General features: G+C 40.7%; 1 protein-coding gene across 5 annotated transcripts in view; it reads right to left on the bottom strand.

Annotated features, from left to right (window-relative positions):
* Window positions 1-24,168, bottom strand: part of TCF12 (transcription factor 12) — a 273,710-nt gene that overhangs the window by 76,666 nt on the left and 172,876 nt on the right. For all 5 annotated transcript variants that reach the window (XM_040342741.1, XM_040342743.1, XM_040342744.1 and 2 more), the window contains one exon: window positions 17,850-17,902. In XM_040342741.1, the coding sequence (XP_040198675.1) occupies window positions 17,850-17,902 (53 nt within the window). The remainder of the gene's footprint in view (window positions 1-17,849; window positions 17,903-24,168) is intronic.

The following is a 24,168-nucleotide window of genomic DNA, read 5'->3' as shown; positions in this document are numbered from 1 at the left end:
GGAACAAGAGTTTCATTGTTAATATAATTTCTAAGGGCCCCTTTCACAAGGACGGATAGAATGGTGCTTTTAGCTGCGGATTCTCAAGTTATCTACCGCAGCTAAAAGCACACAATGCTTTCCTATGGCTCCAGTCACACACTGCGTTTAGCTGTGGTTTGGTTACATGCAGTTTGGTGCAGATAGAAAAAATAAAATGGACTGCGTCCAGGAACGATTTGGCACAGCTATCTGCACATAACCGCAGTGCACTGTGTCAGCTGCGTTTGGTATGAATCATGAGGGGGGAACTCCACGTCAAATAAAAAAAAAAAACGGCATGGGTCCTCCCTCCAACAGCATACCGGGCCCTTAGGTCTGGTATGGATTTAAAGGGGAACCCCTTCACTGAAAAAACAGCATGGGGGTCCCCCCCAAATGCCATGCCAGACCCTTAGCTGGTAAGATAGCGCAGGGGGCTAATGCTCCTTTGCAGCAGTCTGTGATTGCCTGTGTCCCAAGGGTTGCAGGTTCGATCCCGGCGGGGTCCACTCAGCCTTTCATCCTTCAGAGGTCGGTAAAATGAGTACCATTGAGTTGGGTAATAATGACAACCATTATCAGCGCTTAGACACAGCGGCAACGCTGTAAATGGCGCTATATAAGTGTAAACATTATTATTATTATTATTCGAGCACACAGCCCGGCCGGTCAGGAAAAAGGGTGGGGAAAATCGAGCGGCCCCCCCCCCTGAACTGTACCAGGCCGCATGCCCTCAACATGGGGGGGTGGGTGCTTTGAGGCAGGGGGGCGCCCTGCGACCCCATACCCCAAAGCACCTTGTCCCCATGATGATGAGGACAATGGGCTCTTCCCGACAACCCTGGCCGTTGGTTGTCTGGGTCTGCGGGCGGGGGGCTTATCGGAATCCAGGAGCCCATTTAATAAGGGGGCCCTCCACCCTATGTGAATGAGTATGGGGCACATCGTACCCCTACCCATTCACCTGGGGGAAAAAGTGTCAAGAAAAAAAACACACTACACAGGTTTTTAAAGTAATTTGTTAGGCAGCTCCGGGGGTCTTCTTCCGACTTCTCTGCTCTCTGGTTAATGAAAAGCAAACCAGCTAAAATATGAAAATAAGCTCCAGAGTACGGGTATAATCTTCACTATGAGAGTTACATGGGGAAAGGTAAAACTTGACTGGATACAAAGACCAATCCTACTCAACACCACCCACCTTCATTTCCTTTAGTATATATATATGTGTGTGTGTGTATATATATATATACAGTATATATCATCTCGCTGTAGAGTTTCATAAGAACCAAGTCATTTCATTTGTAGGTTACATAAGAAAAAATAGAATTTTCAAGCATGCTCAAAACCTATGATATATATATATATATATATATATATATATATATATATATATATATATACACACACATACACACACACTGCCGGAGTGAAAAATCTAATATGTTATTATTTATGTTATTGTGGTTATTTTGACTTCAAATTTCAAATTTCGTTTTAGTCCCATTTTAGCCTTTTGACTAAAATGCCATTTTAATTTTAGTCATTATTTTAGTCATCTCAGTTCTTTTAGTTCTATTTTAGTCGACTAATATGGTATTACGTTAGTTGACTAAAATGTTTTAGTTGATGAAATTAACACGGACACACACAAGCATAACAATATATATATATATATATATATATATATATATATATATATATATATATATATATATATATATATATATGTGTGTGTGTGTGTATTTATTTATTTATTTATTCATTCATTCATATTTCACTCACATACATACATATAATAATCATCATGAAAGAATATTAACATTGAGCACTCAGGTTTTCATCATTTTTCTTCTACATACTGTATTTCTTAATACAAAAGTAATATTTTAAGCTGCCTACAAAGAAATAGAAGCAGTTTCCTCTGCCCTGCACAATAAGGTCAGAGTTAATCTCTTGACCAGCCTGACACATTAAATCAGCTGGAAACCGGGTTGACTTTTTAAACTTTTTTTCAGACACTATGTCATCAGCAAAAGTAGCAATGAACTGACCTGCACTGCCTAACCTGAATTGTTTCCATTCACAACCCAACACTGTGCGGCTAAACAAACTGTGTGTTTCTCTGAACACAAACAGATTACATGGTCTGACGCACGGGGATCTGATGTCTAATTACAGATGGAAGACTCTTAACTTGCTTATAGTCCCGGGTGGGCGATGTACAAGGTAGCAGTTAGGAATGAAATAATATTGGAAGCGCAACTCCCAGCAAAATATATTCTTTATGAAATCATGACTTTTCATCACCTTATTACTCTGCCCATATAAAAACACAGAAAAGTACATCGTATCACGTTAAAAAATGTTTAACATTCCTCTTCTAACAAAGCAGCACTCCATTTCACACTTCCAAAAGTAAATATCCAGGATTAACCTCACTGCGCACATTGTACAATCTGCTTTAGATTTACCAACTGGAGTTGATTTACGAAAACTGGAGAGCGCAAAATGTGGTGCAGCTCTGCATAGAAACCAATCAGCTTCCATGTTTTTTTTTTGTCAAAGCTTAATCTTTTCAATACTGGGCACTTTCACCCCCTTCCTGCCCAAGCCATTTTCAGCTTTCAGCACTGTCACAATTTGAATGACAATTACGCGGTCATGCAACACTGTACCCAAATGAAATTTTAACAATTTTCCCCCCACAAATAGAGCTTTCTTTTGGTGGTATTTGATCATCTCTGCGGTTTTTATATTTTTTGCTATAAACAAAAGAATAGCGACAATTTTTTTTTACTTTTTGCTATAATAAATATCCCCAAAAATATATATAAAAAAAAATTCCTCCGTTTTGCCCGATACGTATTCTTCTACATAATTTTGGTAATTTTTTTTAGCAATAAGCGTATATTGATTGGTTTGCGCAAAAGTTATAGCGGCTACAAAATAGGGGATAGATTTATAGCATTTTTATTTTTACTAGTAATGGCTGCAATCAGTGATTTTTATCATGACTGCGATATTGCGGAGGACACATCGGACACTATTTTGGGACCATTCACATTTATACAGCGAACAGTGCTATAAATATGAACTGATTACTGTGTAAATGCAACTGACAGGAAGGGGTTAACCACTAGGGTGTTTAAATGTGTACCCTAGTGGGTGATTCTAACTGTAGGGGGAGGGGACTGACTGGGGGAGGTGACCAATCTGTGTCCCTATGTACAAGGGACACAGCATCGGTCTCCGCTCCCTGACAGGACGTGGATCTCTGTGTTTACACATAGAGATACATGGTCCTGCTCAGTTACTGGGCAATCTCGGGTGACCCGGCGGACATCACGGCCGCCGGGCACACGCATTAGGTTCCCAGTAACGCGGCGGGTGCGCGCGCACCCCCCCTAGTGGCTTGGCGAGGACGTCATATGACGTCCTCCCAGAACGAGAGGATTATCGTGCCGCCGTCAATTGACAGCAGCCGGTAGTAAAGTGGTTAAAGTGTTACTAAACCCAGGACCCTGCATTAACTAGATCTGGTCTCCCACAGAACATGGAAATAAAATCACTTTAGTAAATATAAACAGCTAAATATCTTTTTTCATCACCAGTATATAGGAGTCGTGTCCCTTCTATCAGTGCCTGGTTAAAGCTTGTAGGAGGTGTTTTCATAATATACTGGCCGTCCTATTAGTATGCAGGACCCCGGACCTTCTGTCTAGACAGTGCTGATCACATATACTCTCGCAAAAAAAAAAAAACCTCTAGCAATACACCCCAAACTGAGCATCTGTCTTATCCGGACATGTTTTGGAGGCAATGCAAAAAGGTTCCACAGTGAATATAACAAGCATGCTTTACTGCAGGACCGACAAAAAAAACATCTGCCTTTAGAACCACTTTAAGGCTTCCTGGGGCAAACTCTTCTTTACAGTGAAATAGGTTTTGAGGTTTTTTATTAATTTGTAATAAACAATATGTTTTATCTTTCATTTTCTGTCTCTCAGTGCCTATAAGGTCTAGTACCAAATGTTTCCAATATTATCTTCTATACAATGGGTGTAGTCAGTCTGCCTCCCTCAGGAATTTGTACGTGCCACACATTGATTTTTACACTAAAGCCCTACATACTACTATTTCACTCTCCAAGGACACTACCGCAGTGACCCATAAGAGTTTTATCTGTAGGGATTGGAACTACATTTTGAAAGGCTTAGACATAAAGTGAACCAACAAACTAAGGCAGACCATGAACGGTGCAAATTTCTTTCCTACAACAGACAGTGTCGATGTGAGTATCCCTCCTGCTGAGCCATTGTCTTCTCCCGGTGGTGGCGGGTGTGGGATGGGGGCTGTCTCCACCGGGAGAAGACAGTGATCCTCGATAGCAGCTGTACCAGTCACTATTGGTAAAGTAAAAATGCAGCAGGCTGGTTGTACCCAGGTTGATCAATCAACTTGGTGCATTCAGCCTACCTATACACAGTTCGAATCTTGTCCGGTTCCTGCTGAACCAGCATAGATTCGAACTGTCAATGGCCAGCATAAGGGCCTGTGTTGGCAGGTTTCTGTTTGCTTTAGGCAGGTCAGGTTTTGCATTCCTATACAAGTCGTCTATGGGCATACATAACCCACTGCAAGCAGGTCAAATGTTAAGTCACCTGCAGGTTGAATACACCTGTCAACGAATAGTGAATGATCTCAGAATCATCTCAAATTAATGTCAAATGACACTAATGCCAACTGTCATTGACAGGGACCCAAAGCCTGTCAAAAAAGGCCCATAATCAGAGTGGGGATCAGCAGAGGCCTTTCTGGACACTAAAGTTAACAGCAGGCAGTCAGTTTTAGCAAATGATGATGCCTACATTTTTTTGTCAAAATAAAATAAAAATCAGCACAAGGGACATTGCAAACCACTGTACCCCCTGTTCTGCTGGCTCCTACTTTCCTTGAAATCGTCAGGTTTGATGGGGTTAATGAAACTGAGGGAGCTGAGAGACACTGACCGATCAGGAATGCCAGACTATGTCCACCCTTTCTGCCCAGCTCCACTGACTGTGAATCTGCCATTTAACGGCAAATGCCGTAATTTTAGTGGGCAGTATTGAATGACATGCAGTAGATTTAATAAAACATAAGGCGGCAGCACCTAATTTCCACTTGGACAGAAGTGGAGGCCCCATGTGCAGCTCATTCTAGATCCTTAATGGCAAAAGTTTTGTAAACCTCTAGAATAAAGTCGTTAAATGAGATTGCATGAACTTTATCAACATTTGGTACTAACTGAATTTGATCTAGTGGAGAGATATCTGTTCAAATGGCCAGGTGTTAGACCAAAATAGTTGACGTATTTAAGAAATTGTAGAGATGCATACAGCTGGAAGTTTCTACAAATACATTTCTAAAGAGTGTCTATAATTCACAGTAAGGCTAATTTCTTAAGCAATGTGATCTCACGTAATAAAGGCAAACATGTTTGAAGTCCAGCCTTCGGATATAACTATGATTCCCTCCATAGATAAAGTAGTGTAACCACAAAGGGACAGAAAGTGACATTAAATCCGAGTGCACACTGAGTTTTTTTTCCCATTCAACCCGCTGTCAGCTCAGGTCAGAGCCGCTATACTAACTATCCAAAGTTAGTATAGAGATCTCCCCCACTGAGCTATTGTGTTCTGACAGGGGACCCCCCCTCCCCCCAGCCAGAACACTCTAATCAGTGCCCTCCGCCACTGGCTGAGAGTGCTGATCGGGATTCAGTCGGCTGCTGGTTTTCCAGCTTCTGTCGGACAGGGTGGCATACACACAGGCCGAATGTCGGCCATTTTTTTTTAAACCGGCCAATGTCTCCCGATATTCAGCCTGTGTGTACGGAGCTTAAGGCTGGGTTCACACTGATGCAATGTATGTTGAATAACATTGTTTTAAAATGCGATTTCAAGGAGCCCATCTAGTGCAAGTTGATGTAGTTCAGATGCGATTTCAATAATTTTTTCATGCGATTTGGACACAGCTGCGAATTTGATTTATGCTCTGGCCTCGCTCTAAAGCAGGTCAGGAACAAAATGAAGACTTGCAGAAATGCACTGGATTTGTCTCATCTTTGAACAGATAAGCATTTAAATGCAATTTAAACTCAAGTCTAAAGTTTAAAATTGCACCACACCAAACACGCATAGGACAAAGGTTAAAATCTCTTTGCATTCGCACTGCATATACGTAAACAGCGTCTATAAAGAATCAGCTTATTTCACTTCATGCGTTCTAGAACACATCCAAACTTGCATCAGTGTGAACCAGGCTTTACAAATGAATACTTTTAATAGCAAATGATCTGCTGCAGATAAACTACCTTTCAATTTCAACTTTATCACCCGACTATGAAAGAGATACAAATGTTAAGAGTTAGAAATGTTTGCACATGAATGAACAATCGCAGAGTTCTTTTTTTATACCTTCTACTCATTACTCTATTAAAAGAAGCACAAAGCCAACAATTGTATTGTGAATACACAAGGGTTAACGTTTCCGAACGGCAAGTTCTATCTGAATTACTCTTCAGAACTGCAACGAAAATCAATTGTCATGTAAGCTTACTGTCACTAAAGGGTATTAAATTCCATCCCCACTAAACTCAACCAGAAAACCTCAAGCACTCAGGAAGACTAAATTATTCATATAATCCTAGACTGCCATTTACTAGGCCTTGATGCTTCCAGTATAATCAAAACAAATAGTCTATCCAGACACACAAAGCAATGCAGGAGAGAGTAGGAGTTTAGCTACCACGTCCCAGTCTTTCCAAGAATGTAATTACTAGGGTTGTCCCGATACCACTTTTTTAGGACCGAGTACAAGTACCGATACTTTTTTTCATGTAGTCGCCGATACCGAATACCGATACTTTTTTTAAATGTCATGTGACAGTTTTCAAACCACAATACAGACTAAGGATATTTTCTTTAGAATTATGAAGAACTCTAACTCAAGACATTATAAAAGAATAAAAATGAGTAAAAATGAATAAAAATGTTTTATTTGCTTGTCACGCAGTAGTAAAAAACTCAAAGAATTTTCATAGAACATGTTGATAAATACAAAAAAAGTATTCTATTTAGGTATCGGGAGCATTTGTGCGAGTACGAGTACTCCCGCAAATACTAGTATCGGTATCTGGACAACCCTAGTAATTACTGTAACTAGAAGACCACAGAACATTAATATAATCACACTAAAAATACAACATAAATGTCTCATTTCCTGCTTATGAAGAAGATCTGTAAAATCCGTATTCTCCGCAATACAAGTCTGCCCCATTTTAACGCTAAAGGCATAAACGAGGCCTGCAGGTTGGAAAAAAGTTACAGGGTATGGAAATGTACATTTTAATCGTGTATACAAAAGTTACATCTTCCTCCTTCCAATAACCATTGTCACTGGGATAGGAAAGTCAAAATGTTAGAGGTGAGGAAAGATCCATCATCTGGGACACCTGTTCTTATGACAACTCTGATGCCACGTACACACGGTCGTTTTTCGGCATGAAAAAAAATGCAATTTTTTCATCATGAAAAAAAACCTTGTTTTTCCAACTTCATCATTAAAAACGACGTTGCCCACACACCATCGTTTTGGAAAAATGATGAACAAAGCGCGGTGACGTACAACGGAACTCTAAAGGGGAAGTTCTATTCGCCTTTGGGCTGCTTTTAGCTCATTCATTGTTGGCAAAAGACGATTTGCGCTTTTTTGTCTGTTACAGCGTGATGAATGTGCTTACTCCATTATAAATTGTAGTTTTACCTGAACGAGCGCTCCCGTCTCATAACTTGCTTCTGGGCATGCGCGGGTTTAAAACGTCGGTTTTGCCCACACACGATCATTTTTTACATCACGAAAAACGACATTTTGAAGCCGAAAAACGATGTGAAGCCCACACACGATCATTTTAAATGACATTTTAAAAAATTAAGTTTTTCATGCCGAAAAACGACCGTGTGTACGCGGCATTAGATTTCCTCTTATTGCCTGTTGTGTCTGGAGGACAGGAAGTGAGTGGAAACCTAGCAGGAAACAGGTATCAAAAGATGCCCCTTCTCGTCTCTATACCACAAACACTGAGCAGATGGTGATGAATGCAGTTAAAGGGATTGTAAAGGTTCGTTTTTTTTTCCAGGTGAAAAAAAACCTGGTCGCTATGGCCGCCGGCTGTATCACGGGAGTGCGCCTGCAAACTAACCCCCTTGGGAGAGCGCTTCCCATGAAGGGGGTTAGCTGATGCGTGGAGGAGCCGAGACAGCTGTAGAGGGACCCCAGAAAACCAGGATCAGGGCCACTGTGTGCAAAACGAACTGCACAGTGGAGGTAAGTATAACATGTTTGTTATTTTAAATGGGAACCTTTAGTGTCCCTTTAAAGAGGAAGTAAAACTCCTGTGCATAATTTGTACCCGTGCCGTTCCTTCAGATACATGTGCCGTGAATGACGGGCTCTCCCACGGATGCGCAGGAGTGACGTCATTGCAGCTCCGGCCTGTCGCAGACCCCCAAACAGTGGTTTACCACAACTTTAAAGAAAACCTATGAGAGAAATTGGAGGGTGCTACTGCTAAACACCTGAAAATGTTAGTTGACTGACTGTTTTGCTGACCCAAGTGGCTGGTAGGTGCTTTAGAAGATGTTAAGGATTTTTTTTTTTTTTGTGCTCATGGGAATAGAACATATTCTGGAGTTGACTAAAGCTAAAGTTTAGGGTTGGAAATTTAAACATAGTTACATTGGTTCAGCTTGGAGCAAGATCTGTGAGATGTGGGAACCGCTACTACACCAATCTCCAGCTTCTGGGTCCTGTGCTGGGCAGCTGTTCTCTGCTGCATAGTGAACACAAGGAGGTAGCTCACTCAGCAGGGGGCACCATTTGGAAAACACTTTTTTAATGCAAAGCATGTCCTGATTGGATGAGTTGGAGCAGTGACCTTCACCTCGTCCAATCTGAGAACACTTTGCATTCATTAAAGTGGATGTAAACCCAATTCATGAAATTTGAGCTGGGCACATATATCTGCAGTATTTTGTTATCTCTCTTCAAAGAGCTAAGTCCCTTAGTTCTCTCCTGAACCGTTCCTCTGTTATCAGCCTGATAACTTCTGACAAATTCTTGGACACATCAGATAAAAGCAGCCTGAAATTTCTGTCAGGGGAGGTTGCTAAAATAGATTAGCAGGGAGCTGGCCCTATTACAAAACACCTCTGAGAGTCTTTGATGAGAGGGGGGTGTGCCTTTCCTCCAATCTGCAATTTTATCTATCTTGGCTGTATGCCCAGACATCACACTCTGTGTTAAACAGGAAGTGAAAATCTCCTAACACGATCTGAACGTTCTAAACAGTATATAAATGTGAAGACAGCAGATATACATGTAAAACAAATGTAGGGAGATTTGGTTCATCCCTGTGTATCATCTGAGGCTGTTCACTTTGCATCTTAAAGTGGATGTAAACACTCCATACACCCAGTGAAGTGTTCTATGAATGGTGCCTATGCTGAGCAGGTGACCTCCTGTGTTCAATAAGCAGCAGGGCAGTTGCATGGAAAGAGATCAGGAAGCTAGTGGAGATTGATTACAATACCAGAGGGGAACAAAAATGTTGAATTGAGTTCATCAATTGATATTGGTATTGTGTTGACTTCCCATCCTTAGTTATGGTAGACAGATACCTGTGATCTATTCCCCAACTCATTGCTCATAGATATAGTTTGAGGGATTGAACTCTGCATGGTTCCATTGATTATCACTAGGTGCTATCTGTCTACCATTAACTAAGGATGGGAAGTCAACACAATACCAATTGATGAACTCAATTCAACATTTTTGTTCCCCTCTGGTATTGTAATCAACGTATTGCTGCAGCAACAACCTCCAATATTTTCCTTATCCTCCCTCTCTCTCCCACCCCCCCAGGGCTCAGCCATTGGTGAGTGCACTTATTGGATAAAATAGTCTGGATGTCAGGTGACACAACTTGTGCCTGATTATATCTCCACACTACTATATTCCCCATCCAGTACTCAAATTACATGATTACCACAGTGCTGACAACCAATGACTGACCCCTGCAAGTCCGGACAGTGTTGTGACTTTATGTTGTCCATTGTATGTCTCGTACGTTGTGTGTGTTCATGGTAAGACATCCATTATTCAATACCATGTTTTATTAGACTGTACTGTGTATTTTGTACTTATCCTTTTGATGACTATTTAAAAATTTAAAATAAAACTTTTGATACTATAATCGATGAGTTTACATTCATAAGGAATCAGATCACCATAGTGTGGCCCATAGTGTGGCCCTTTCTTTATGACCTCATCTGAGGTCACTTTCTGCTTACCTCATCTTTCTTTCCTTTTTTACTTTTAATTTTTTGACATATACCATAGGTTACGGCCACACACTCATCATTGATGTAGGATCTAACATATACCCTTACTAACCAATGGTAAAAACTTGCGCTTTCCCCCTATCCCCATTTCCCTGAAATCTTTATACAACAGTTATCTAGCTGCTTTCATGAGGACCAATATAACCAAGTAAAAATTGCCATAAATAAGCTTTAGCTTTAAAGTGTTACATTAAACCACTTCAGCCCCGGACCATTTTGCTTGTCAAAGACCGGGCCTTTTTTTGCGATTCGGCATTGCGTCACTTTAACTGACAATTACGCGGTCGTGCGATATGGCTCCCAAACAAAATTGATGTTCTTTTTTTCCCCACAAATAGAGCTTTCTTTTGATGGTATTTGATCACCTCTGCGGTTTTTATGTTTTGCGCTATAAACAAAAATAGAGCGACAATTTTGAAAAAAAAATATATATAAAAAAAAATTTCCCCTCAGTTTCTTATACATATTCTTGGTATTAAAAAAAATAAAAATCGCAATAAGCGTTTATTGATCGGTTTGCGCAAAAGTTATAGCGTCTACAAAATAGGGGATAGTTTTATGGCATTTTAATTAATATTTTTTTTTTACTAGTAATAGCGGCGCTCAGTGATTTTTATTGTGACTGCGACATTATGGCGGACTCATCGGACACTTTTGACACATTTTTGGGACCATTGTCATTTTTACACTGGCAGTGAAGGGGTTAACCCCCAGGTGGTGCTGTAGGGGTTAAGTGTGCCCTAGTGAGTAATTCTTACTGTAGGGGGGGTGGGCTGCATGCGACAAGACAGTGATCACCACTTCCGATTACAGGAAGCCGTGATCACTGTCATTGTTACTAGGAAGAGCAGAGAGATGCCGATTTACATCAGCATCTCCCTGTTCTTCCTCACCGCGCAACGATCGCGAGTATCCCCGTGGCGATCAAGTCCGTGGAACCCGCGGTCGGGCTCATGGAGCTTGCGGCGGGCGCGTGTCCACAATGCCGCGATCTTAAAGGGGATGTATATATACGTCCATCTGCCTGTCCGTGCCATGCTGCCGACGTATATATAGTAGTGTGCTGGTCGGCAAGCAGTTAAAGTGTATGTATAGCAATGTATGTATTTTTTTATAGGGTAATTGTATGTCAGTTTACTTTTTCGCCATCTGTGACCTGTTGGGAAAAGTTCCTCCTTTAATCTACTTAAAACAAAAAGTTTTAGCAACACAAATATTTTCTTTGTCAAGGATCTGTAAAACACAACCATAGGAAGTATAGCATACAGGTCTAATGAGTAAATATGACTGTCTCCCATATACATTTATCATTACAAACTATACAGAAAAACATTAAAGTGAAACTTCACTCTCTCAACAGTGATTATTTATAATCCTCACGTTGCTAGCATTAGTAAATAGATAGTAAAGTTAATCATATTTACTTGTTTTAAACATATTTGTTTTTACATTTTTACAGTTCCTTCCTGGTTTCTTGCCAAGTAAAATTATGTCATACATCCCAGAGTCTTCAGGAGGGCTTTTCTCAGCTAAGCTCACTCTCCTGCCTGTATGCTTGAGCTAAGGCCAGATGGATTCCAGGAAGTAAATGCTACATGAATCATTTGCCCTCAGTGAAGGTGGCCATGACCACAAATGCTAGCAGAGTGTTTTTCAAAGTGATTTCTTAACAAAATAAAGCATAGAGACATGGCTGGATGGGAGAGTTTACTTTGAATATTAAAAAATAATGTTTTTGGTTTGTGGTGCTCAGATGCAGCGAAGATCCACTTTAACACATTTATTTGACAACATCAGTCTCATCTCTTTCACACTCGACACTCTGTTGGGGGCAAGATGGAGGCAGAACGTAGTGCTAATAATGTGGATTATATGGGCTGTACCCATGTACAGTAAACAGATCAAGTACGTTCTGTACTCAATCTGTTAGGACACACTTCTGGGGAGACATTAGGGGTCTAATAGATATCTCCAATAAAAAGGACTAGCCACCTGCACAATGCCATCACATAGGGGCTTTCTAACCACATAGTGATAGCAATACAGTCAAGAAATTAAAAATAAAAAGTTTAATAATACAGGGTTTGACAAATTTGCTTGGAATCTAGGAGCCAGCTAAAAAAGTTAGAGCCAGAAAACGCACCCCGTCCCGTCGAGCTTGCGCGCAGAAGCGAACACATACGTGAGCAGCGCCCCCATATGTAAACGGTGTTCAAACCACACATGTGAGGTATAGCCGCGATTGGTAGAGCGAGAGCAATAATTCTAGCCCTAGACCTCCTCTAACTCAAAACATGCAACCTGTAGATTTTTTTAAACATTGCCTAAGAAGATTTTAAAGGGTAAAAGTTTGTCGGCATTCCACGAGCAGACGCAATTTTGAAGCGTGACATGTTGGGTATGAATTTACTCGGCGTAACATTATCTTTCATAATATAAAAAAAAAATGGGGATAACTTTACTGCTGTCTTATTTTTTAATTAAAAAAAGTGTAATTTTTTCCCAAAAAAGTGCACTTGTAAGACCGCTGCGCAAATACGGCGTGACAGAAAGTATTGCAACGATCGCCATTTTATTCTCTAAATATATATAATGTTTGGGGCTTCTAATTAGAGGGAAGAAGATGGCAGTGAAAATAGTGAAAAATGACATTAGAATTGCTGTTTAACTTGTAATGCTTAACTTGTAATACCAACGGCCACCACCACTTTGCCCACCTTCCAAGCCAAGTCGCCAGGATGCTATTTCTAGTCGCCATGGCGACCTGGATTTGTCGAGCCCTGTAATATATCATGTTTAGATTTATATTAGAGTGTTTTATTTCTGGGTTGACCCAAAATGTCAACTACAGTATATGGTATTTCAGCAGAGCTACCCTCAGTGTTTTTTTCAAAGCTCTTACCCATGCTGCCATGTTTCTATTGCTCATGATGTGCGCTGGTAAAACCTTACCATTATACTTCTTTGTTATTGTTGCTTCTTATAAAGAAAATTTATGTCAGCCAACCGACCAAAACCAATACACCCACTACAAACTCAACACCTTATCCCAACAGTTCTAAAGAGCAGGTGGTGTGATTTCAGTGACTAATCTTCCTCAAGTGGTTAATCTCTATATTAAAGCAACATATAAAAAGCAACCATTTACAAATGAGAAAATCTCATTAAAACATAACTTGGGTAAACACAGCAATACCAAAAAGTTTGCTTAAAACACACATTTTACTGCACTTTTGCTCAACAAATAAAAGGATAACAAAGGATTCCTTGATGGGACCCCCAGTATACCTAGCAGCTACCTTATCCATATGCAGGACATCAGGATTCTTATTACACTCAAAACAACTCAAAATAAAAAGAACTGCTGGCTGGGAACTATCTAATAGGCTGTTGCTATTTCCATAATTAACCTGCAGATGGTGCTATTATCCAAACACTAATGAAAATGCAGCAAAACAATATCACTTGTACTTCTTATATAGTATGCACTGGCACCAAAATAATTAGTTCCTAACCAAACAATTTTAGGAACTTGTAAAGTAAATAAAGCCATGAGGCGCTTTTCCTAATATTTACACTTGTGTTGCTGGACTACAAATGACATCTTTGTTATGTTTAAGGGCATAAACCTAGAAGTGATCGGTCAGAAGAAAATGACACACAACTCCATTTATACAAAATCACTGTCAGAGGGGTTAACAGCTAGACAAAAAGAACGAAATGAAAGGCAGAACCTTAAACAAAGCCATCGTTACAAATAAAAGAGCATGGCTGAGAAGAACTGAGGCCAAATTATCAACACATTTCTGATTTAAATCACTGTCCCTTGGTAATATAAATACATGTACTATGTAGTTTAAATGTATTCCTGAATCACTGCTGCATGATGGGAAAGTGCTTGAATGATTTAATCCATCATTGTACTGATAATGTTATTGGTGCCGATACGAAGCATTTGCACTAGTACTTGTACAAATGCTCTGATTACTAAAACAGATCTCTTTCAGTGTGATTTGTAAACAGAGTCTTGGCGATTTTGTTCAGCTGTACATTTTTTTAAAGTGTATGACAGTTGAAATTGCACGTGAACCGGACTGAAAATCGTACAGGACTCTTTTTAACCACTTCAGCCCTAGAAGGATTTACCCCCCTTAATGACCAGGCCATTTTTTGTGACACAGAGCACTGCGTCACTTTAACCGACAATGGCTCAGGCATGCAACGTTGTACCCAAACAAAACTGAGGTCCTTTTCCCCAAAAACAGAGCTTTCTTTTGGCGGTATTTGATCATCCCTTGCGCTTTTTATTTTTTTGCCCTATAAACAAAACAAAGACTGGAAATGTTGAATAAAAAAAAACAACAAATATCCCCCAAAAATTAAAAAAAAAAAAAGAATTTCATCATCAGTTTAGGCCAATATGTATTCTACTACATATTTAGGGTAAAAAATTGCAATAAGCGTATGTTGATTGGTTTGCACAAAAGTTATAGCATCTACAAACTAGGGGATAGATTTATGTAATTTTTATTATTATTTTTATACTAGTAATGGTGGTGATCAGCAATTTTCAGCTGGACTGCAACATTGTGGCGGACAGATCGGACACTTTTAAACTTTTTTGGGACCAGTAACATACATTATACAGCGATCAGTGATATAAAAATGCACTGATTACTATATAAATGACACTGGCAGGGAAAGAGTTAACACTAGGGGGCGCTCAAGGGGTTGTGTCCTAGTTAGGTGTTTCTAACTGTGGGGGGGGAGTGGACTGACTGGGAGTAGAGAGGGATCTCTGTTCCTAATCACTAGGAACAGACGATCACACTGTACTCCCCTGACAGAATGGGAACCTGTTTTGTTTATACTGGCAGATTCCCGTTCTTCCCCTCTGTGGAGCGATCGCAAGAGGCCAGCGGACATCGTGGCTGCTGGCCACACGCATTGGCGCCGTGTACACACCCACCGTATCTATTACACGAAGCGCTGTACCAGTACGGCATTTTGCGCAATAGAGCCGACCTGCCGCAGTATAACGGCAAGTGGTAAAACATTGCACAGCGGCGGCTGGTTTGGCTCACATGTCATGCGAATCGGATGCTGTTAAAAACGCAATCTATAATAATAAAATAAACGTAAAGACAGAAAACGTATTTAGTATTAGATACATTTTTTAGCTCATTTATTAATATGAAACATGAAGAAAAATAGGTATCAGAGAAGAGTAATTGGTCTTCGGTCTTAAAAAATTGGTATTGGTGGATCCCTAATTTAATCTAATTATAATATTAGCCTCAACTCCTAGCAATTCAGAAAAATATAAGATTTATTAGGCATACAGCCAACAAAAAGTAAATAAAGCATACAGCCAGTTTCCACATATAGTAAAAAGAACTCATTATTTTGCTTGTGGAAAATACATATCTCAAATATATTTCTCAGCAGCCGTGAAATAATCTTTAATGCCACCATGTATACAAAATGCATTTCTACATTCTACCCAGTGCGTAAGCAATATGTCCAGCTTTCATTGTGGATCAATGGACAGTTTGAGCAGCTGGTGTCTATCTCTGGCAGTGCAGCATTCTCAGCATCTTAAATGTTTCCACTGCTGAACAAATTTCCATGCCTTCATTTTACACATCAAGAACAGTAATGTAAGTAATAATCCAAATTCCGCACTGAAAAATTAATATGAGGAGATGAGAAGTGTGTATATATTCACCTAGTCACCCTGTGATACCGCAGTCTCTACTTGGACTTCCTTACTCAATACTGATGTGTTAACTTATAGACAGTGGCATCATCCGAGTCCATGTGCTCCCATGATTTGCTCATTTCCAATACAATATTTCAGTTAATCTAGCAGAAATCAGCCGACTCAGTGTACAGTCTATCCCGAATTAGACACAACAGTTAAAATGTAAATTGCTAAACTATTTTTAGCTGATGGGAAAGAAAAAAAAAATTCCTGGCCTAGGGAAAATGATTTGAAGCATTGTGTTCATTTTGTTTATCAAGCAGCTATTCAGCCTCTAGTGGGGCCCAAGTGCTTATGCAAGCAAAAGCCTTTAAGAGAGCCTGCAGCTGCAGTCCTGGCTTCCAGGTAGACTGCAGGTTCGGAGCACAGCTGCCCTGAGCTCTACAAACCATTTCAGCTCCATCTGGAAGCAAGGTCACAAACAGATTTCAAACCCAACATTTTGTCTTAGCAGAAAAAAATAACAAAAAACAATATTCACACAAATACCAGAACTTTGTAATCAAGCCATACCACCAATCCTTGTGCAGTGCTTAAACTCATGCAATTGCGTTACTGACTACAGAGGATGTTACATTCAAATCAAACTGCTCTGAGTTATTACTCATCCAATTGCACCTGCGCCCAAGTGTTAAGTACTGCCAAATAAAAGCCCTCCATCCATTTACACAACAAAGAGATGTACCCCGCAAGGCAGCAGAGCTCTCCCTCTCCCTCCCCTCTCATTTGTTCTGAACCGCAAGAAGGGGGGGGGTGGGGTGGGTGGGGGTGCAGAGCAGAAAGGGAAAAAAAAAACACAACACTTCCTTCAGCGTGCAGGGATTTTCACTTCACGTGGATTTTAAATGCGGATTCATTTACAAACAATTTTCCTTCTTTAAAGAATAAAGCATATTTAATACCACAAAACACCCCTATAGCAATAGATTATCACAGCCATTAATGATTTTTTTTCTCTCCACCAAAACCCTCGCAACCTTTTTCATCAAAGCCCTTTATTCTCTAAGGATATATTTTCGAGCAAAGAGGGATCAACAAACTAGTTGCTTGAAAGCCTTCCTGATGCTAGGCTGAAGTTAGGAAAGGCTTAATGAAAGCTTTAAAATCCACCAGGGTTTCACACTGAACATCTGACTTGGTGATTTATGCATATTAATAACCTCAGTCCTGCCGAGGCAAGCTGAGCCGTACGTGTCCTCCGAATCTTAATGTCTTCAGCTCCATTGGGATTATTACAAATGTAAATTTCCAAGATTCTTGCCTATTAATCTCTGTCTGTCCTCCTGCTCAGCAACATAATGACTAATTAAACATCAAAAGACCTGTACAGGAGATCTTCTTTGACAGCTCCTTGGCCCTGTTCTCCTCCCATGAGAGGAATTCAAATGACAGGGACGAGGGGACCAGAGCATATGACCGCGCTACAAATCACTGCCGCAAATCTAAAGACTAAACATCAAACGTAGGTTGGAACCTAATGAAGCTCTACCATTGATCAAGGCAGCCAGTTTATGGTCACCGTTGAAAACCTGTTTAAATAATGATTTGTATGACCCCTGTACACAGCTCTACCAGTCTAATTTATTTCCAGTAATCAGATAAACAATCCAGACAGTACTTACAGAAGAAGGCAAGCCAGGAGGAACCTTTCTTATTTTCTTTGTTTGTACAGGATCTGCATGTAGACAAGAAAAATATATGGATCAGTCTTGGGTTGAGACAGTAAAAAGTTATTAAGACATGTTTCTTATATCTTAGGTGGAGATATATGGAAGATTGTTCATGTTTCACTTTATATAAGCATATAACCTAAACAATCATACAAAAACCATAAGAGCCGGTTCACATTGGGGCGGCACGACTTCGGGGGCGACTAGGCAAGGCGTCCTTAAGACGACTTCAGAGGCGACTTGCAAAATGACTTCTGTATAAAAGCCAATGCAAGTTGCCCCGAGTCGCCCCCAAAGTCGTACAAGAACCTTTTTCTAAGTCGGAGCGACTTATTAGAACGGTTCTATTTAATAGAATGGGACGCGACTCGTCAGGCGGCTGAGTCACCTGACGAGTCACCCCAGTGTGAACCGGCTCTAACACATTTGTTTTAGTTACATCAAGTGTTTAACTGTTTAAGTTTTACCCATGAGTACTAATGTTTTCAACATCCTTATTCTGCATTTTCCACACAATATTAAACACTGTAATAACCCTCCCTCTATGTATATATTTGTAGATGATGAATTCAAATAGCATTTGAGAGAACACCTCAAAGTCTGTATACTTAACACGTTTTAGCTAGCAGCACTTGAGAGGAGAAAGACACTGCAATGCAAGAGATGGAAGGGTTTTGGTTTCAATTTGGAATCTGTTGCTCCTTAATTATAGAACCTGTTGCTGAGCCACACAGTTAAACAAGAGTAAAGTCAATGTTTTGCTTGGCAGTTCTACAGCAATACTCTCAATTCTAGACATCACTGTAATGTCAGCTATGGCACCAATTTTGTCTCAAAAAGGTTTTAAATCCTTACATATACCAAGTGAAGTGTCTGGCCTCAGGTAATATACAGATGAACAAATCCACCCAAATAAGTAATACTTGTTTATCTGCAGCCATCTCTTCTCTACATCTATTTAGGGTTGAAAATGTTTTTATTGATATCTTAAACAGCGTAACAATGACATGACTGATATATCAAGTAAAGTGGGAGCGAGCGGGCCACATGGCACAGTGGTGCCCGTGCCATAAAACAGCATAAACATAGATAAATACATAGAATAGCGAACAATAAATATTCCGGGGAGAGAAGGAAGAAAAAGTATAGGAAAAGAGAAGATTGGGAGTAAAGGAGTACATCTGTTTAAATCCCAGAATTTACACAGCTTTTCAGAGCTTTCAGATGCAGAGGGGAGGGATCGGATATCTCATACTGGACAACTCAAAGTGGAGAGCTGAGTGTAATCTGCAACCTGAGTAGAGGGAAGGAACACACCACAACCCCCCACCTAGGGAAGAGTCAGGTGAATGATTAACCAAATATAACAAGCAGGTGCCGACGATCAATTTCATATGTAGGTTGAAACACAGTCATTAACTGAAACAGCTTAAAACTAGGTGAGGAACGGCCAAATCTCCTACTAAGGTCAGATTGCGGAAAACATTTTTATGTCCCAGTTCATACACCATGGCAAAACTGAGCACAACAACAAGACACAAGGTAATTTTACTGCATCAGCAATGTCTCTCCCAGGCAAAGATTTCCAAGCAGACTGGCGTTTCAAAACGTGTCATTCAAGTTCTTTCGAAGAAGCACAAAAACAGGTAACGTTTGAGGACCACAGACACAGTGATCAGCCAAAGACACTTAATGCAGCAGATGAAAGACACATCATTCTTCAACTTCCCTTCAACATCAGATGATGCCCAGCAAACCCATCAGCACAGAACTGGCGGAAACCAGTGGGACACAAGTACACTAATCTACTGTCCGGAGAAGTCTGGCCAGAAGTGGTCTTCATGGAAGAATTGTGGCCAAAAAGCCACACCTTCGACCTGGAAACAAGGCTAAGCAACTCAACTATGTTCTATGGAAATAGTGGCATAAATGCCTAGGTTTCTTGGGCTTGAATCAATATAACTTTTTTTTTTTTAAAGGATTGAACCAGGCTATTTAATAGGAGAGCATTGCACATGCAACCATGCATGCTGGATAGACAATGGTGACATATAAGACTTGCAGCGAGAGCTGGAACACAGTACAACCCAATTGTATTGGCATACCCCCTCCATGACTTTTCCATCAAAATCAACAATGCAACTATCAGTCCCTCCCCTCACGCCAGGGTACCAAGTGTAATCCTAGACTCTGATTTGTCATTTCAGCTCCTATCATTGACAAAAGTTTGTAGAATTAGTCTCTGTAACATCTCTGAAATTCACCCCTTTTTAACAAATGAAACCACCCAACTCCTCATTCACTCCCTTGTTATCTCTCGCCTCGACCTCATGAATGCTGCTTCCAGACTTATCCACCTTACCAACCGCTCAGTGTCTGCCAACCCTCTCCTCCAATCCCTACACTGGCTCCCGATCACCCAGCGAATAAAATTCAAAATACCACAACATAAAAAGCCATCCACAACTCTGCCCCGAGCTACATCACCAATCTTGTCTCCAAATATCACCCAAACCATCCTCTCCACTCTTCTCAAGACCTCCTACCCTCAAGCTCTCTCGTCTCCTCCTCCTATGCTCATCTCCAGGATTTCTCCATAGCCTCTCTCATCCTCTGGAACTCGCTACCTCAACCTTACCAGCTATCCCCTACTATTGCTACCTTCACGTCTCCAACAAATCTTTTACCACTTCCATCAGCTCATTCCCCACAGTTACAACCTTTTGTACCAACTGCCCCACCCTATTAGATTGTAAGCTCTTTTGAGCAAGGCCCTCTTAATCGTCTTGTATTTTGTTGAATTATAATTGTATTGTCTCCTTTTATATTGTAAAGTGCTGCTTAAACTGCTGGCTCTATATAAATCCTGTATAATAATAATAATATAGACAATTTATAAAATTACAGGTAAGATCACAAATCCTTAACACAAAATAAAATGAATCCACTAAATTAATATTTGTCAGGGAAACGCTGCTTCTGACAAAATGTTTTAACATGATTTCAAGTACATCAATATTCAGACAAAAACTTGTTTATTTTTAAGTTGACAATATAAAAAAAAAGGAGGGCAAAAATCTGCTACATTACATGTATTTAACAAGTGAGAGATGGGAAAGGATGAAATAAGAACATTACAAAAAACTAAACACAGCTGTTCTTTAAAGTAATAGAGAGAATGAAAGCATGCCGCAAAAGGCAAAAAAACAATCAATCTGTTTTAACAGTATCAGGAGGGCCCATTCATATCTTTTAACTAGATACTATTTAACTTGAAATCAATTTCGGCATTTAGCACTAAGCACGGAGTTGGCATGACGTAGAATTTTATTTCAATATACCCTTAATGAATGTATAGCAATGGTTCAGCACACAGCAAGGCATTGTGTGTTTGTTTATTGTGGCATGTGTTGTGTTGCACTGAGGCTTGGGTGCGTCTGTTTTGGCCATGTATGCACTTCGGGATGCACATACATTATATAATAAGTGTGCCATACTGTACATTATACCAGGAGCTATAACGTGTGCCAATGTAGTCTAAATGCCCTTCAGTCATAAACTGAGCATTCTTCTGAACACATACTTCTATTGTATTTTTGCCACAGATTATTAGAAGACTAATTCGCACACACTAAAAGATTTCACAATGTAACATTCTACACTTAGTAGTCCTTTTCTTCCTCATAATTTAAACTAGATGACATTTTACACAGTCTAAAACACACAGGGCTCACTGTGTAATATTTACTAGCAGCTCACCTTTAAGCCAAACCTGATTATATAATATTCTTTCTAAAGACCCTATTAATATGAATGACCTTATATGTATTATCTCTAAGCTTTCCTTTTTTCTTGCTCCCAAAACAAGGACAGTGATTGAATCACAGCCTTGGTTTTAAAGCAGTGAAACATTTAGTACATCAAAGAATCTAAATATACATTGTCTACCATTTTAAATCATTTATTTTAGACATGACAGTGAACTATTTCATTTCAAAACTATACAATTCCCCATCCCACCTATTAACAGTAAATATGGGTAGCCCCCGTGAAGCAAATCATACACAGGCAGTTGTCTAGGTCCAAAATTACCTTTCTCTATAACTTTGTGACACCTCAGTGCTGCAAATGTATGCAACGGGGTTGTTTAAAGGATAAGTTCATCTTTCCGAACATGTAGGGTATAACATGTCCAGCATCCTCCCTTAAATAGGAAGTAAACCCTCTGAGGGAAGTTACACCTATAGATAAGCCTAGATTGAGGCTTACCTGTAGGTGTTTGCAATATCTCCTCAACCTACATGGTTTAGGAGATATTTCCCAAAAAGAATGCGCTGTAGACAACTGCGCATGTGCACTAGGAATGCCAGATTTGTGAATGGCTAATGTCAGCTTTGACGGCTCCCGTACGTCTTCGCCACTCCGTCCAATCACAGCGCCAGAGCAGCGATACCCGGAAGTAACCTTCCAAAGAGATGTCTGCGGCCGGAGGGGGAGACGAGGACCGCTTTGGGGGCTTCGATCTAAGGTAAGTAATTCATAATGAGCTAGTATGCTAGTAAAATTTTTTAGGGTTTACAACTGCTTAAACCACCCCCACCCCCTCCCCATGACAGCAGGGATCCTCTCCCCACACCAGATGTCACAATTTGAAAACAGAGTGGCTGTGGGACTCTGTCCACACAGCTACGTCATTCATTCACAGAGTTCTGTGACTGAATTAACTAAAAGTACTGTCTGCCACTGCAGCAGACAGCTTGTACTTCTCAATGAGCTGGAAGGGCACTAATGAGCACTTTCATGGTTCATTATTCTTCCTGCTTGCCAGTATCTGTCTGCCCAGATGGAAGGTACAGGCAGACAGCAATAGTGAAAGACTGCAGGAGCCTGAAACTGCACCCATGATTTTATGATTGCAGGTGCAGGTTCATTAAAAAAAAAAAATGCACAATTTTTTTACCTGCAAAAAATGCAAAACAAAAAATAGACAGGTTGCAGATTTCTGCTCCACACCTCACCCACAGGCTGCGTTCAAGTGTGAACAGGGCACATAGCAAACAACTGTTTCCTGGGTGCCCTTGTGGAGACTGCCATTTTTCTAGTGCAGAAGAGGGCAAGTCACCGCACAAGTGTGAACGAGCCCTAAAAGAGGATGCTGCCAACTTAACCACTTAAGGACCGCCTCCTGCACATATACGTCAGCAGAATGGCACGGCTGGGCACAAGCACGTACTATAAATTTTGCGCAAACCAACCGATAAACGCTTATTGCGATTTTTTTTACCAAAAATAGGTAGAAGAATACGTATCGGCCTAAACTGAGGGAAAAATAATGTTTTTTATATATTTTTGCCGCTCTATTTTTGTTTATAGCGCAAAAAATAAAAACCGCAGAGGTGATCAAATACCACCAAAAGAAAGCTCTATTTGTGGGAAAAAACAGAGTGATTTGATGGGGTGGCTCAGGGGCAGTTGTTAGGTGGGTGTGGGATAGGCTTCCCTGAATAAATTAGTTTTCAGGGATCTCTTAAAGGTGGACAAGTTAGGGGCTGATCGGACATACTGGGGCAGGGAGTACCAGAGGATGGGAGAGGCTCTGGAGAAGTCCTAAAGGCGAGTATGGGAGAAAGTGACAAGGGAGCTAGAGAGCATGAGGAGTGGAGGGGATGATTTGGGCGATATCTGCAGAGGAGGTTGGTGATGTAGAAGGGAGCGATGTTGTGGATGGCCTTTATGTTGTGGTTAGCATTTTGAATTTTATACGGTAGGGTAGGGGAAGCCAGTGAAGGGATTGGCAGAGAGGAGCAGCAGTCACAGATCGGTTGGTGAGATATATTAGTCTAGCCGCAGCATTCCTTTTTTTTTTTTCTTTTTTTTAAAGTGTATTTTGTGCGTGTACTCGAGAGAGGAGCCGGACTGCAGGAGTTGGGAGTAGGCAGGCCTCCCCCAGAGGCAATCTGCCACCTTTTTCTATGCCCCGGGTGGCAATGGCGGGTGTGTGAGGGGGTCCTCCCACATAGCCCGCCCTACCTGCTCCGCTTTGAAGCCCAACGGGGCAGAGGGACTCCCTATAAGGGAGTGAGAGGATCTAGCCCGCTCAACCAGCCCTGTTAGTCCTTCGCCTCTCTTTTTTTTTAGAGACCGCGTGGTCAAAGTGCGTGCATGTTAACCCAATTTCGAGTGCGTGTAAGTGTGGTGGTTTTTGTGGGAGGGGGGTGGGCGTACTAAGCGCAGGCTTACCTCGCATAGCACACCCACCGGGAGCCGGGCT

Source organism: Rana temporaria, chromosome 3, assembly GCF_905171775.1.
Source record: "Rana temporaria chromosome 3, aRanTem1.1, whole genome shotgun sequence".
Lineage (NCBI taxonomy): Eukaryota > Metazoa > Chordata > Amphibia > Anura > Ranidae > Rana > Rana temporaria.
This window is presented reverse-complemented; position numbering and strand designations above follow the sequence as displayed.